At 40.4% G+C, this 15,715-nt stretch overlaps 1 protein-coding gene across 1 annotated transcript in view; it reads right to left on the bottom strand.

Moving 5' to 3' along the window:
- RABEP1 (rabaptin, RAB GTPase binding effector protein 1) overlaps nt 1–15,715 on the bottom strand; it is a 44,583-nt gene that overhangs the window by 3,163 nt on the left and 25,705 nt on the right. The window contains exons 5-17 of the mRNA XM_062506845.1: nt 14,538–14,651; nt 13,110–13,245; nt 12,159–12,337; nt 11,115–11,240; nt 8,465–8,932; nt 6,754–6,858; nt 5,911–6,027; nt 4,566–4,664; nt 3,027–3,167; nt 2,159–2,348; nt 1,816–1,871; nt 1,279–1,377; nt 354–470 (exon numbers count right to left, since the gene is read on the bottom strand). Coding sequence (XP_062362829.1) covers nt 354–470; nt 1,279–1,377; nt 1,816–1,871; nt 2,159–2,348; nt 3,027–3,167; nt 4,566–4,664; nt 5,911–6,027; nt 6,754–6,858; nt 8,465–8,932; nt 11,115–11,240; nt 12,159–12,337; nt 13,110–13,245; nt 14,538–14,651 — 1,947 coding nt within the window. The remainder of the gene's footprint in view (nt 1–353; nt 471–1,278; nt 1,378–1,815; nt 1,872–2,158; nt 2,349–3,026; nt 3,168–4,565; nt 4,665–5,910; nt 6,028–6,753; nt 6,859–8,464; nt 8,933–11,114; nt 11,241–12,158; nt 12,338–13,109; nt 13,246–14,537; nt 14,652–15,715) is intronic.

Here is a 15,715-nt window from a genome sequence, read left to right as displayed (position 1 = left end):
TCCTCAAATATTTGTATCTGAATTATTTGCTTTGAAAATATCACACTGGAAGCATCATGAGATGGACAAGGGAAAACACAGGTCTGGAAGAGCCATCATCTTCGGTTCTGTACAGTTTCTTTAAGTACAATAACTGAAAATTGGCTGGAACCAAGTAATCAGAATAGAATCCCAAAAGCTTTAATAATAATATCATAGCAGGAATACCTGATCAGTTTATTACACTAACAAATTCTAGAATAGATCATAAATACCAACATAAGAAAATTTACAACTGCTATTTCTTATTTTACACAGGTCTGGAGAAATAATGTAACTAAAGTAGCTCTAACACATTCATTGGACTCTCTTACCTGAAGTGTCTGAGAAAGCTTTACAAAGTCTCTCTGCACTTGCTCACTGACATCTAATTCAGTCTGCAACCGCTGAGCTTTGTTCTTCTCTTCAAACACCAGCTGCTCAAGGTTGGCCTGAGGAGGAAAAGGTTCTTTATGCTTGAACCGAATAAAAATCAGCAGCTTCTATAAAATTATTAAAGCAAAATACCAGAAGAAAGCAGCACAGTATTCACAGGGCCTTGGTAACAAACTAAGCCAGTCTTTCCACACCTCAGTTTTCCAAAGTGCAAAATCAGGGGTTAATACCCATTAGCAGGTGCCAATAGATTGCTTGAAGCATGAAAAAGCCCAAAGTCCTTTAACAGCACCATGAGCAGGGATCTCAAACTACAAAGGCAGATTTCTGAGTTTCAGTGAGTAAGTTCATGGTAAGAGCAGTAATTTGCTGCTTGCAGTACAACTGTCTTGCTGTCCTGAGCTTTAGTCAGAGAAGTGTTGGGGGAAAGGGTACAAAATTCCAAAACCACAAAAAGAGAGCGCAGAGTGTGAGTGCTCAGATCACCATTAATTCACCTGAGTGCTGAAGCAGAGCCTCTTCCTACAGCAATCACAGAAAAACCATTTCTTCAAAAGCATCAAAGCATTCAACCCAAGGTTTGGTTATCAGGACACTGCACAGGCAGGAATGTCCTGAGCCTTCACCTGGCAGAGCAACCCTAGGGATGCTCAGGTCAGCAGCAATTCAGACCCACCACTTGACAAATCCCAGTGAGAACAGGGGTGAGGATTTAAACCACATCCAGAGGACATTATTGCCCTGCCAGTTTCTTACCAACATTCAAAAGCTTCTATTTTTCATTCTCAGGTATTGCCACATTCTCTGACACAGCTGCTCACCACACAAGATGCAGCTACACTTCACATCAGACATCATAGCTACCTTTGCTGCAGTCTCCTTCTTCAGCTGTTCTTCTAGAGTGTTCTTTGCCTCCTGCAGACTCTCCAGCTGCTGCAGGTTTTCCTGCGAAGAACTTTCCAACTGTGTAATAATAATAATAATTTAAAAATTAACTAAACTTCCTAACATTTCCATCTCCCACAATCCCTCCATAAGGAAGTCTTAAGTATCTTTCTGGGACTCAGAAAGATACATGCTTAAATAATCTCTTCTAGGGGCAGAGAAAACACCTGAACAACATCACTTTCTCTTCATTTATTTACTTTTGGAGCTGGAGAGTAATGTCCAAACCTGACATTTAGGTCAGTGTTAGGTAGTCTAGTATTAGTTAGGATTTAGTTAATCCAATATTTAGGTTACAGATCAATAAAACAGATCAAACACCTTTTTAAGGAACAGAACTATGAATGTGTCCAACTCCTACACTAGCATCAATACAGTAAAGAGAAAAAAATCCTTCATTAAAAAAACCCCATACCACCAAACCCAAAAATCCCACAGTGTGAAAGGGCTTCTTACCTGTTCCTTTTCCACTTTTATTCTTTCCAGTTCAGCTTTCAAACTGGAAATGGAAGCTAAAAAACAAGAATATTAAACCTTAAATGCAAGAAACACAGGAAATTGTTCATACCCTGTTTACTTCTGTTAATATTTAAAGGAGAATTAAGCTCATGTTGCATCAAAGGTACCTCAAAAGCAAACTAGTAATTGTACTTCTGTTTTCAGCTGCACAGCTTTGGTGTCTCTGCTTTCAAAAGGGGACAGTATTTAGAATTCAGGTAGGTCTACTACAAAATCAAGCCTTTGTTCATCTTATTAATTTCTTACATTACTATTTTGAGACCGTTTCACCCATGCTCACCTATTTCCTCTTTGCAATTCTCTATTTCCAGCTGTAGAGTTTCTTCTATATTTTCTTTCAAATATTGTTCAGCTTGGATCTGCTCTTTCAAGAACAGGATCTCTGCCTTCAGCTTCTCCTCGAGGTGATCTGCTGCTGTCCTCACACTGATGATGTCTTCCCGGTACTTGAGGATCAGCTCACGGAGCTCCTGGATCAAGGATTAGCAGAGATGTGCATTTTGCTGTCCCACACCCCAGCACTGGGGTGTCTGCACAAGGACAAAGCTGTGCTGCCCCAGGCTCTGTCCTGACATCCCAGACCCTGCTTCCAGCAAGAAATTCCAGTCATGGCCTGCTTGGCCACAGGAAATGAAAACATGGTAAGATTCACACCCCCACGGGTTTAGGATGCTCCCCCTGCCCTTCAGCCCCAACAAATCTCTTAGGATTAAAAAAGGGAGTGGCCATAAAAGGGATGATAAGGCTTATCATTATTCAAGGCCTTGGATTATTGCTGGTCTTAACTGGACAGAAGTGACTGACTTCACCTGAAATACTGAATCAATACAGTGGGGCTCTGCTGACAGTGAACACTGCTCAGTTGGAAAATGCAGCTTGAACTGCCTGATCTGGGCCAAACCCACACCCCACTGACCACAGAGCAGCTGTCAGGCCACAGGTAACTGGTTTTACAATCCATCCATGCCCTCAAGCAGTCATGGCACGGGGGGATCACACCTCTGGCTTCGTCCATCACAGGCTTACAGGGTTAAAAATCCCAATTACTGTTCTTTGTGCTATTTGAAACAGCTTTTTGATAAAGAATAATATTCCAACGAGATCCAGTCACAAGCACTGTTGGTGATAATAATTTAAAAATGCTTTACCTCTGCTGCTTCTGGTAGAATGAAATCTTCAGCCTGCTGTAAGGACACATGCAAGCTGTGCTTTCCTTGAAGGCTTTCATTATCTTTTTGCAGTCTTACCAACTCTTCTGAAACCTGCTCCCTTGACTGAGTCAGGACAGCCTACAAAGCAAAGAAGAACATAAATTCACACTCAGAGTCATGCTCAGATCTCTACTACCACTACTTTCAGAAATCTGGTGCATTGATGTTCTTTGTAAAGAAGGGAAACAAAATGATGCTGTGGATCAACACAGCCAGTTCCCTCTTGCCTGGCCTATGCACCAGAAAAAAAGATAAGGTCAACTTTAAGTGCCCAGGCAGAGAGGAGGAAGCAAGTGATAAATACAGCTTTGTTCAGTTTCCCACTTTCCTCCTGTGTTTATCCATTAGCTGGCTGTGCTCATGGAGGGGAAGGAGCATGGGGAATCCCAGGTGCCTTCAGGAGCTGGCAGGGATGTTTATTAACACCACGTCAGCACTCAGCTGTAAGAGCAGGTTATCCAAAAACCTGAAACATTCACCCTGAAACTTTCCACGGTGGGTGTCTGCCTCCCACTGTCCTCCCAGGAGAGCATCAGAGCATCAGCTGATCCCATGGCAAAAAAAAGGTTGAAGGATGAAGAGGACATGGCTTTGCTTGCATTACCAAAGTAAAAAATCCACTGTAGCTTCCCAAGGAGAGTGGAAACAGGGAATCAGGGTCTTGAGCAATGGCAGGAGCTGTGTTACAGGGGGGCAGCAGGAGAAGCAGACTCAGATCAACACATTTTCTGAATCTCCTGCACGTCTACCAGATGCGTTCTCATGCAGAACATCTCTGCCAACAATGTCCTATTGTGCTACACACAATCCCAAACCCCAAAAATGCAACACTGGAGTTCATGAGGATGAATTCTCTTGGCTCCCCACAAACACTGTGCCAGGGAAGAAAAAAGAAGAAACTTGATTCTGATATAGAAAGGAATGAGTCGCCCTAAGGAAGTCAAACTAAATTCTAGAACATGAGGTCCTCTTCCTATTCTCTGGTTTAATTCTAACAAAATGCTCAAAAACAGTTTTAAAAAACAAAGTTCCCATACTTACCTCTCCCTGCGTTTTAGGGCTGCTATTTTAAGCCTAACCTGTAACAACACTAATCATTTATCTCTAAAACCTAAGAAAATATTCACTAATGATGGCACTTGTGATGAATCCTAAAAAAAAGAGTCTTGAGAAAATTAACTGTCTTCAGATTTGAGGAGAAGATACCAGAGAAACATGGAATTAGATGATGAGTAAAGAGAAAAGAAGCTGGCCAGTGATCTCCATGCTGCTGGATGTGCATGAACACAGACAGCAGCACAGAATGACACAAACTGTTCCAGCTCCAGCACTTGCCATCAGAGCTCACTGGACCAGGCCCTTTGCAAATGAAGATGCTCAGCCCCCTCCAGCCAAACCTGGCTGGGCAGACAAAGCCTTTTACAGACACTGAGCTCCCAGGGTCAGACAAACAGGGCTGGAATTAACCTGTCTTACCATTTGCTCCTGGACACTTCTCTTGGCTTGCAGAAATGCCTGCTGCAGCTCACTGAGGAAATTCTCTGACTTCTGACACTTGGCCATGAGCAAGGAGATCTTAAAGAAAGAAAACACAGATAGACTTGTAAGAAATAAAGCATGGAACAGATTCTGGAAAAGAAATAAGTTCCCTTGCCTGTTATCATTACTAATAGGTACTTGGAAATTTCAAACTAAACCACTGAAGTTTATGTTAATTTTTCACTCAGTAAAGCAGGAAAGCAGCTCCAGGCATTAAGGACAGATCTTATGTTTCTGCACCCAACAATATTTTTATGTTCTACTTACCAAACTCTGAATCAACAGTTAATTCTAATAAAATTTACATGTAGGCTTACATGTAATCCACTTCAGAGACACGGAAGGGAAACTGAAGAGCTTTTATCTAAGTTTTAAGCATTTTTTGAATTTTCATGCCTTCCTCTGAAAACACTCACCTTCAAAAACTTCACAAATCTTTCCACAACAACACATGTAAGATTAATCATTATTTAATTAACAGCACCCTGGAACAGCCAGAAGAACATATAAACATATTCCTGTTGTCTAAGCTGGACTTTGTCTAATGACTGTTTCTTTAGTAAGAAAAAAAACTGGGTGGGATGGAAGAGATAAAGTCACAGCCCAAGAGAAGTAAATTCAGTGTCTTGTACACAGCATGTACCTACTATTGTAAGCTTTAATAGGCCAAAGATGATGAGTTTTTTCCTTCTTTTTATTTTTAACTATGACTACCATCGATTATATTTGGCTTCATTGTTCCAGAAGAATTAGGTACATATCTCAGACTGAAGAATCTTTCCAGTGGGCTCTTATTTTAAAGGAGTTCAGTGCCTATTTTAGCCCTGCTAATGCCTGCTCAGCTCCTCATTACTGCATTCTTCACCACAAGTCCATTAACTGGGTGTCAAACATTGCTAAGAGCAGGTGGTGGAACACAACCACTCTTCTAGCAACAAGGCTGTGCTGAGCACAGGGCTCCCTTTGCATGTTTGGGTCATTTCAGACACAGGGCACTCCAAAACTCAAATGTTACTCAAATTCCTACTGCCATTCTGTAATGAATTTCACTATTAGAGATGATATTTTAAGGTCAAAATTGGGTAATACAATGTTAGAGACACAACAGATTTATCTAAAAACTGTGGCAGACTCAGTTGGAGCATAACTAACCCTAGAAATTCTCATCTGTGTTGCCTCTGCAGCCAGTAGCCCATCCATATCTAACAAAACACAAGTTCTTGCTGCATACTTTTGAAGAACATTTCATCATTCTTGGATCTCAATTACCAAATCCTTGTACCTGATTAGAGGAGTCTTCAGCACTTTGTTTCATGTAATCCTCCAATTCCTGTTTATCTTTCATTGTCTTTTCCAGCTGGTCATTAGCCTGCCTCAGCATCACCTGCAGCTTTTTCACCTGTGTTATCACAACAAAATTAATTCATTTTCCATTCTCTTGGGGAGGATTTATTTCCTGAACCCCTTCACTCTTCAAACCACAACATAAAATCCCTCAAAAATCCTATGCAACCCAGAAGTCTCTTTGCTGTTGAAACAGCCTCCAGCACAGATTATCCCTCTAAGGAAACACAGGACATCAAACTGCACTGGACCATGGCCATGTAATGACTTCAATCACTTATTTCAAAGCAGAATGTGACTCATGCCTTCCACACCCAGCTGAAAATTGTTTTTTGGTATATGGCAGGAAACAAATATCCTCCAAGACTTGAAAGTCATTTTGTACTGCTAGGATGAGGTCCTTTTCTGTTAACAGTTCATACAGTATCAAAGATAATAGAATTTAATGCATGGCAAGCATTTTAAAATATAAATTATTAAAGATACTGACTTCAGCATGGGCATAATGCGTTTTTTATAGAACACTGCCTTTAATGCATGGTCTTACAGCATCAAATAAAGGGGTTCTTCAAGGTGAACCCCTAAGAAACACATACATGTTGGTACTCATGGCCAGACACGAATAACAAATCAAGTAATGTCAATAACATATCAAGTTATCCAGTATGTTGATATTGCTCAATTAAAATCAATGAATAAAACAGCAGATGGCTCTTTGCTGTACCCTTAGTAGTTCAAAAAGGCTGCAAAAGCCTGGCTGAAGCAATGAGAGAAATCCCACCTGGTCTCTGGTCTCAGCCTCCTGGATCTGGATACCTTGCAACTGCTTCTCATAATTGGAGCACATGTCACAGCGCCTGCCCAGCTTGTTCCCTGCATTCTGCACCTGCAGAACACAGAGTTAGCACCTGCCATGAGCCCAGGGAAGTCTCCAGGGAATGCAGCAATGCCACACACACTCAGGTGTGCTGCGTGGCCACAAAACATTGCAGACAAAAGACAGTGACAGAATCATGTAATGGCAGGATGCAGTTGCTCTAAAAGTGAAGGATAACTCATATCAGCTTTTCCTGCCATGGGTCCCACCATCAGCACAAAAAGCCATGACACAAAGAGTTCAGCAAGTCACTATTGTTTCCTTTTGACAAACAGAAACCAAACAGGAGAGAAGAAAATAACAGTGTTGGGGTGGGCAGCAGGGAAACCAAGAGTAAACCTGCTGTCATTGCAATGATTTTGGCCAAGAGGACAAAAGGAAGTTTTATCAAAGTTCCAGCTGTAGGTCAAGTTGGAGCTGGATCTGTATTTCTATTTGCTCCTCCATGTCCAACCCACAGCAAGAGGCATTCACACCCCAGTGTGTGCTCCTGCCTCCAGAACATGTGGGAAGCTGCATTTCTGTTCTGGATTCTGAGACAGGGCTGAAGTGTCAACAAAATGCCAACAGGGCAAGGAAACACTCAGAGTAGGGATTTAACTCAACTCTGAGTTCAGGATGCTGTAATTTCCCCAGATACAGCAAATCAGTAGGAAAACAACAACAATAAAGCAACTTTACAACAGGTTTGGAGAGACCTCATAAGCAATGATCTGCATTAAGTTATATGTCAACAAATCAAGAAAAGAAGGTAGTTCTTCATTTAATCTGTCCTTCATCTGGCCTTTTCTCCTTCACTACATTCATATATTTCTTCTACTCCCATCTTGTCTCCCTTTTCAACCAGTATGGATTATTATCTCCCCCACCTTTTCTTCCTCCTGAAGTGTTGCTCCTTGGCCTCTCTTCCTCTGAAAGAGAAACCACAGGAAACCCCAAATACTCCCCTTTACAGCAATAAACAAACTGCAAGCTTTGAACTGGCATCATATAAAGCTGCTGAAAAACTGACAGGCAGAACACCCAGAAGCAACAATTTCCTAGGTCATCCACAGTGCAACTGGCCCAGGACTTAGTCTAATCTGCTGCTTGTGGCTCTCAGAAATGGGCTTCTGATGATGCAAGTCCCCAGCCATTTCCTGGAGCCTCTCTGTGGTACTCTGTGTGTTGGGCACAGTTCTCATTTCCAAAGTTCCTCCGTGCACAGCCCTCAGCAAATGCCCCTGGCACACAGAGGAGCACCCCCAGCTCTGCTGTTTCTGCTCCTCTGTCCTCTCCTACTCATCCCCAGCTCCAATATAATGCCCTTTCCTCAACTTCCCATCTTCTCCTACTCTTAAGTTGTCCCAGCTTTTTCCCCCTCTCAGACAATACTGAGCTCAACAGCCACCTCTGCCAGACCCCTCTAGAAATCCAAAGCATCTCGTGTTTAGCAAAGCTGCCTGTCCCAGGAGCAGGACCTTACACTGCATGTGTTCCACCTCCAGAGCATTCCAAGAGGACAAAGTGAACAGCTGCTGCTCTGGATGTGACCTCCTCCTTTCACACTGGCTCTGGGCAGAGCAAAGGAGGCAGAGCTTTGCCCACAGCAGGGCAAGGCAGAGGACTCACTCACCTCCTTCTGCAGCAGGTTCCACTCGGTCTCGCTGACCAGGCGGTACCCACTGGGGGACACATAAGCACTTTCCACACCCTGGGTGACACTGGAGAGCAGGGAAGCAGTCTCTTCTTGCTCTGGTGTCATTGCTTTGATTGCTTTTTCCTGATCTTTGGTCAGCATGAACCCGCTCGGCATCTGCAAGGATCCAAGGGAAGCCGTATCAAAGTTCTCAGACACTGAATCTGCTCCAACAAGTGGTCCAAAATCTGACTCATCCAGGTTCCCAGCAGATTTTGCTTTGTTGTTGTATCCTAAAGCTTTGGACTGTAAGGATCCAGATGTGCCCAGACTGTCTGTTGACTGTGCTCTCCGTAGTCCATCTTTAAACACATCAGAGTCTGGTTTATTGAAGGATTCACCAGAGGAAAGAAGTAAGTCTGCATCCAGGGAATGGACTGAGCCATGGGTGCTGTTCACATGCACCTGGAAACAAAAATCAAGGAATAAAACAATTATTTACTCCATTTTAGTGGTACAGGAAGAATGCTGGACACTAATTATCAGAAACGGCAAAGGCAAGTTTAAATTTCCTTGGCAAGAACATCTGCTAAGTTTAAGGTCACAGGGGAAGGGGCAGAGAACAGAAATGAACCAGCTGGAATTCAAAACCAAATAAAACAAGTAAAGAAATTCTTCTGTTAACAGAGTGCTTCTGTAATGCCACCTTCCTGCCAGACAAGCAAGGACATAGCCACCTTCCATCTTCCAGTATTTGAGGCAAGATGCTTCCCCTGAACACATGTACTTGCAACATCTCCTCTACAGCCATAATCTACACAACAGAAGGCAGATACTCCACTCCAAAAGGAAATTCAGAAGTCTTTCATAAAACAAAACAAAAAACTGACAGAGAAAAATATACTTAAAATCTACTCTATACCAACAACTGTATGCTGTTCTTCTATTTTTCTCTTCTGCTTTGAGTGTCTGACAAAATGCCAAAATATTTTCTTCACAACATTATTTGTACACAAAATAAAAAGAAAAGGGAAAAGACTGGGCTTTGGACACAAAGGTAACCTGGGGAACACCAGCATCAAAAGCCACACAAATTGTCCTGTGATATGTGTCATGCACATGGAGCCTCTCAATCTATTTTGGGTTTTTTTGTAGCACTGTAAAGAGAGCAGTAATGCTTTATTTAAAAAGCTCATGACTGCTTTCAAAATACATTCCAAAATATTATACACTTCTGCTTTGCCATTAGACACATAAGGAAGTAAAACTGGAACCAGCCTCTTGAGAAAAATTATAATTTCTGAAATAGGTCCAGAGACCAGCAGGCTGCTGGCACTGCATGTAAGTGCTTGTAACCTATAATATATATATATATATATATATATATATATATATATATATATATATATAATGTACTACTGTTTTATGACTGCTGTAAGTGCCTTGTTTTAATCATTTTAAGGTATAATATTTACATATGGATGTGTATATATATAAAGTTCATAATAAAAAAGTCAAGACAATACAGACTTACATAAAACTGCATTTTCAGGCTACAGCTGTTCTGTGATAACCAAAACAATAGCAACAAATCATCTGTTTGTATTGCAAAGTGCCCAAGAGAGAAGATCTTAGAAGTTATAAAAAATTACAACAAGTTGTAAGAACTGATGAATGATATGACTGATTACAACATATAAAACACATTCTGAACAGCTAAAAAGGTCATAAATAATAAAACCAAACATATACAAACCCAAACCACTCTGAAAATTATGCTCCTTCTCAAAATATACATTTTCCATTATGTATAATTCTTGGAATCAAATAAATGTTGCGAATGATAGACTAAAGAATATGTTATGAACTGAGATTAAAGAAAACATGAGAAGACAAATTTTTGTTCCTCACCAATGTGCCTCATTTGCAGATCTGGACATGGAAGATACAAGCAGTATTTGAAACAGAAAGTGACTGTAGGCTAAAGGGCAGAACTAGATCTCAGCTACATTTATATCTCATGATTCTGAACATCTTTCTGCATTCTGAACTGTTATAAATCCTTGAAAAGAAGTAAAGGAATTACTTCAGAATACATATATTAAAGTATATATTTTTTCTCTTCAAAAATTATTTTAGAAAAAGGCACTGTCTCACTCTGAAAACTCTCAAGTCTCTTGAAGGTTAAATAAGCTCTTATAACACAAAACTTGGTGGGTTTTTATCAATTTTTTTCCTTCATTTGACTCACAAAACCAAAATAGGACCCTGAGAAATTTTAAGTACAGAATCCAACAATTTGGTTAGTAAAGCAACAGCACTCTTGCTGAATGTTCAGATATAATTGGCTTAATCCTGAACATTTAGGAGTGTTAGAACACGCTTAGAAGTCCCAGGAGAACCTACCAGCAGTTAACCTCCAGAATACAAAATGTAAATTACCATTTCTAATGTCACCTCTCAGGATGGTGCAGTATTGTCTTCCAATCTTAATTAGGATTTCTAGATTCAACTGCAACTCCAAGGATATTTTATTGCTTAATAAGATTAGAAGCTACAAAGAATAGAGGGCTGTAACTCTGCACTTGTATTTGCACTGAAAGCCCTGAGGAATGCCCAAGTCAAGTGAAAGATTCAATTGTTTTACCTCTTCATTAGAGAGCTGGGTAAGGGTTTCTTCAGGGGCCAGAGAACATGAAGCCTTTGTTTCATCATCTGAATCTTTTTGCTTCTCTTCCTTTCTCTTGCTAAGCCTTTGCTGATCATCTTCTTCCTAAAAATCAGTGGTCAATAGAGCATACACAGAAAATGGGATTCAATTTTGCCACAGCACTCATGACATCAGCTTTCATGATAAACTAAGCTGCAAAGATGATACTGAAAATTATTATTTTGGTTAAAACCCAGTGGTTAGCACATAAATACTCTTTTAGTTAATAAACAGAATGTTCATTTCACAAGGCACCCAAACTGACTTAAGTGAGAACTTACTTGGCAAGTTTAGTGGCCAATTCATGTTCTAGAATGATTTTATTCAAAAAGCATATTACCAAGTTTAAACTTCTAATTATAAAGATTAGCAAGTAACAAAACTAGCTGGTACACTGGCTATTATACAGAATATAAATACATAACATATCTACACCCCTGAAGGACCCATTAACAGTCATGACACAACCCATAACATTAAAAAAAAAGTGAAGCAGGAAGTGTCTTGATCACTAAATGATGGAATATAAGGAAAAATAAAAAAAACATAATAGATCACTAAGTCATAATATGTACGTGCATAAGAATTTAAAATGAAAGTCTTAATGTATGCCTAGGATGTGTACTGGAAAACTGAATAATCCTAGAAAGAAGTGAAACTTGCTGACATCCTTAACCCAGACATTCTGCATCACAGAGGACAATTTCTTCCTCCAAGATTAATTTCTGGATATTCTTACCTTTTCATTTAACTATTGGCAACATTAGAGTTCCTGTACACACCAACATTAAAATCCTTGTCCCAATAACTGCCAGCTGTCATTCAAAGGGGAGATTTCAGTTAAAACTGTCAGTTCTCATTTTTTGAGCTATTACCACACTTGCCTCCAACATGTGATTTCCACACCTGTTACACCACAGTAAATCTACAGTATTAAAAAAAAAATAAAAATAAAAATAAAAGAGGAAAGCAGCAGGTAACCTGATCCTTTTTTTTCAGCTCTTCCACCTGCCGGAGCTGCTCTGAAGTGAGCACAATTTCCATCCTCTGCATGTCCCTCATCAGCAGCCTCTGGGACTCCAGGAACTGGTCGTTGGCTTTCTGCCATGTGTGTTTCAGCTGGTTGTGCTGCTGCCTCTCTTGCTCTAGGAGATGGCAAACTATGCAAACAGAGAAAAAAATTCTTCTGAACCACAAGTGTTGAAATACCTTTTCCAAAGAGAAGCATTTTCAGGAATAAAAGTAGTTATTGGTCTAATCAAGAACAGCCAGGCTTTGTTCAACAACTATTTAGGTTAATAATGTCGTATTTCAATTACCATTTTCTTAATTTCCAAACTTGGCTCGTGATTAGGGATATATTACTGACAGTTCAAGACTTCCCAGTGAGAACACTAATGCATCAACTTGATTCATGAATTCTAAGAGTTTTGGGGGATTTTTAGTGCTGGGTTCAGAAGGCTGTCTTCTACAACCCAATTTACTTCAGCACGTTCTGGTTTTCACTCCTCTGCAGTGACCCTGGGCTGTAGTGCAGGGATATTTCCACACTCACTCCAGCACTCAGCACTGCCACACCTCAGGGAGCCAGGTCTACACATTATGGAAATAATGCTCATAATTATGCAGAAATACAATAAACACCTAAAATCACTTCAGCAAGAATGGAGCTTGCAATGCCTTAAGAACTCAGCAGATATTCAACAACAAGCCTTGAGGGAATGAATGGCTCCGGTGTTTTTCTGTCCTAAGGGAACTCCACATTCAATTCTTCTACAAACATTTTATGGCCTTTCACATTTAAAAGTGCTGCTTCCTCCTCTCAATTTATTTTAATCAAGTTCAAGTAAGAAGTGATAAAAGAATTCACAGCTCCACTGGGTTTTGCATCCTCAGTGGAAGAGAGTCAAAGCACTGTTGTTAGGTATGTACCTTCATGCAGCTCCTTCCTCAACTTCTCTGCATCTTCTTGCAGGACTGATTTTTGTGTGTTGAGAACAGCCACATACATCTCCAAGTCTGTCCTGCAGGACTTCTCAGCTTCTAAATAATGGTTCAGTTCTTTAACCTGAATAAAAAGAGAGAAATAACCAGCTCAGTGGGGGAACACTCTTAGACATTTCCTTCTTGTTAGAAGTTACAGTGCTGCCTCTTCAGGTAATGTACAGGTCCTGAAGGACCAGTTTACTTGCAGAAATCACAAATATTCTGCCAGTGTGTAAGCAGTGCTTGCATTTACTCGTGAATGAGTTATTCATTAAAATTTTGCTAAGTCAAACTTATCAATGTATCACAGTTACAGCAGCTGGATCACAGCAGCAGCAGGACTGAGCACAGAGATAGTCAAAAGGAAAATACCTCAGGAAAGCAGTGAAGTGATCACTTCACTGTGAAGTAATCAGTGCTGATAGCCAGGATCTAAAGAGCTGATAAGTACTGATAAGAACTCCTTAGTTAAAAATAGAGTAATCACAGTAGCCAGAAAAAAATTACTATGAGGCAAACTTGCAATAAGCTTAAGAAGAGAGAAAACTTGGGGATGGACAAGAAAAGAAGCTTTCTTTGTGAAAGACTGCTGCAAAAAGGAAGGAAAAAAAAAATCTATCACCAAAAAAGCAATTATATCAAGAAATACTGAAGAAATCTGATTTTTTTTTTTTTTAATAGCAAAGCTAACAAATAACTGAAATGAGTGTCCTGCAGAATCTCCAGTGGGAACCTTTTAAGACAGATGCTTGGAGACATGGATTCCATCTTGCAACAAGGAACAAACTGAAAGATTTATTTATGGCACTATTCAGTTTTATGGTTTGCTGAGTCAGAAATCACAGGAGGTTTTATCTCAGAGAAAACCAAAGCCTTCAGGCAATTCCTAACTGGCTGCACAGAGCTGCTGTTCATCTTCCTCAGCACAGCACAGGACAGCCTTGGGCTGTGACTGCCACTGATGGTGGGGACAGCTTTCCTGCCCCAGGACACCAAACCCTCCATCTGCTACTCTTTAAGCCTTTCAAATGGGCAAGTCTGACTTCTTGGTTCCAAGTGTAACAATAACCCAGAGGCCAGGTGGTTGGGAGAGGTGCAAAGCAAATATTCTTCTAGAGATTTTTCTATTACTAGCAGACCTGGAACTGTGCAATTTATTCTAAACCCAGATCCCACATACATTTTGCAATTCTCAAAACAGAAAGATGCAAAAATGTATTTAGGGCAAACATGACATTTGAGCTACAGGAGACAAGAAGGGCATGAAGAGTTTCCCAATACACCTTTTCCTCTGTTATAAAATTTAACTTGTCTGCATCAAACTAGCACGCTGCAAGACATAAATCAGGATCCAGTTAGAGCTCCACCTCTCACCTCTGATGCTGCTTTTATTTTTTCTTCAGCCTCTGCCAGTTTCTCCTTTAGGGCTGCAATCTCTTTCTCCATGGGCATCACAACCGAGCGCAGCTTCTCAGCATCTTCCTGAGCCTGAAGTTAAGACAATAAATTGTAATGCATCATCAGAATTTCACAACAGTTCCCACTACTGGAGGCATTTGGAGAAAATCTCTACATCAACAAAAGAAGCTGACTAAAATTCCACTTTCAGTGTTCATCCTACTGCTATTTATTTAGTTCAGCAGCCATCTCTGTGACAATGGGCTGATACTACTCCATTTACAGAAGGCAACTAAATTTAAAGCCTATGTACGGGTTAAGCCACAAATATCTTTTTAAAAGAGAACATTATCAAATCTGTAACTCTTGATGCCTGGGAGAAAATCTGTGGATCAAGCATTTAAAAAATGTGCACTTTTCTGTTATTAAAGGCCTAACTGTCCCACAGCCTGCTGCCACATAGCACATATGAAAAAACCCCAAAGAAGAGCACAATGAGGTACTGACCATGCAGTTACTTACTCAAAAAGTTAAAAGCAAATGGAGCTGCACATTAATGCCTAGTGTAGCTCAGTTCTCTTTTAGAAGATCATTTTTCAACTTTACATTACTACTGATGCAGCATTAGGTTTTGGTGTTACTGAATACTGCAAACTATATATAGACAATTTATCCCATGATTTCTTTCAAAAAGTAGTTCTAAGAAGATCAAAGAGCAACAGAATTAAAGGACTGTTTCAAGGAAAGGAAAAAAAGGAAAGCCAGGTAAAAATAGCAAGAATTAAAATGAGAAGTAGCACACAGCATTCAAAACCAGAACTACATGTTAACGCCTGGCCCTGACATCCCCATCTCTTAAATGCTCTGCCTTTCCTTCAGGGACGCACTACAGATTTTCTGAGTGAAAGGAGTAGCTCCCACAGACTCCCCAGGAACACTCAAATACTAGCTGCAGTAAAACTCTCCAAGGCACAGAGAATTCCAGCATTCTAATTCGGGCTGGCTTTGTGCATGAGGCTCAGAAAGCTCAGTTGTTTTCTGTCTTCTACTGGAGGAACTCAGCAAGGGAGGGAGGGCAGCAACTGTGCCCCAAAGCTGGAGTTTTAAAAGATGACACCCTTCATCTCATCAGCAAAGACAAACAGTAAATTATA

The sequence above is a fragment of the Cinclus cinclus genome, chromosome 22 (assembly GCF_963662255.1).
Source record: "Cinclus cinclus chromosome 22, bCinCin1.1, whole genome shotgun sequence".
Classification (NCBI taxonomy): domain Eukaryota; kingdom Metazoa; phylum Chordata; class Aves; order Passeriformes; family Cinclidae; genus Cinclus; species Cinclus cinclus.
This window is presented reverse-complemented; position numbering and strand designations above follow the sequence as displayed.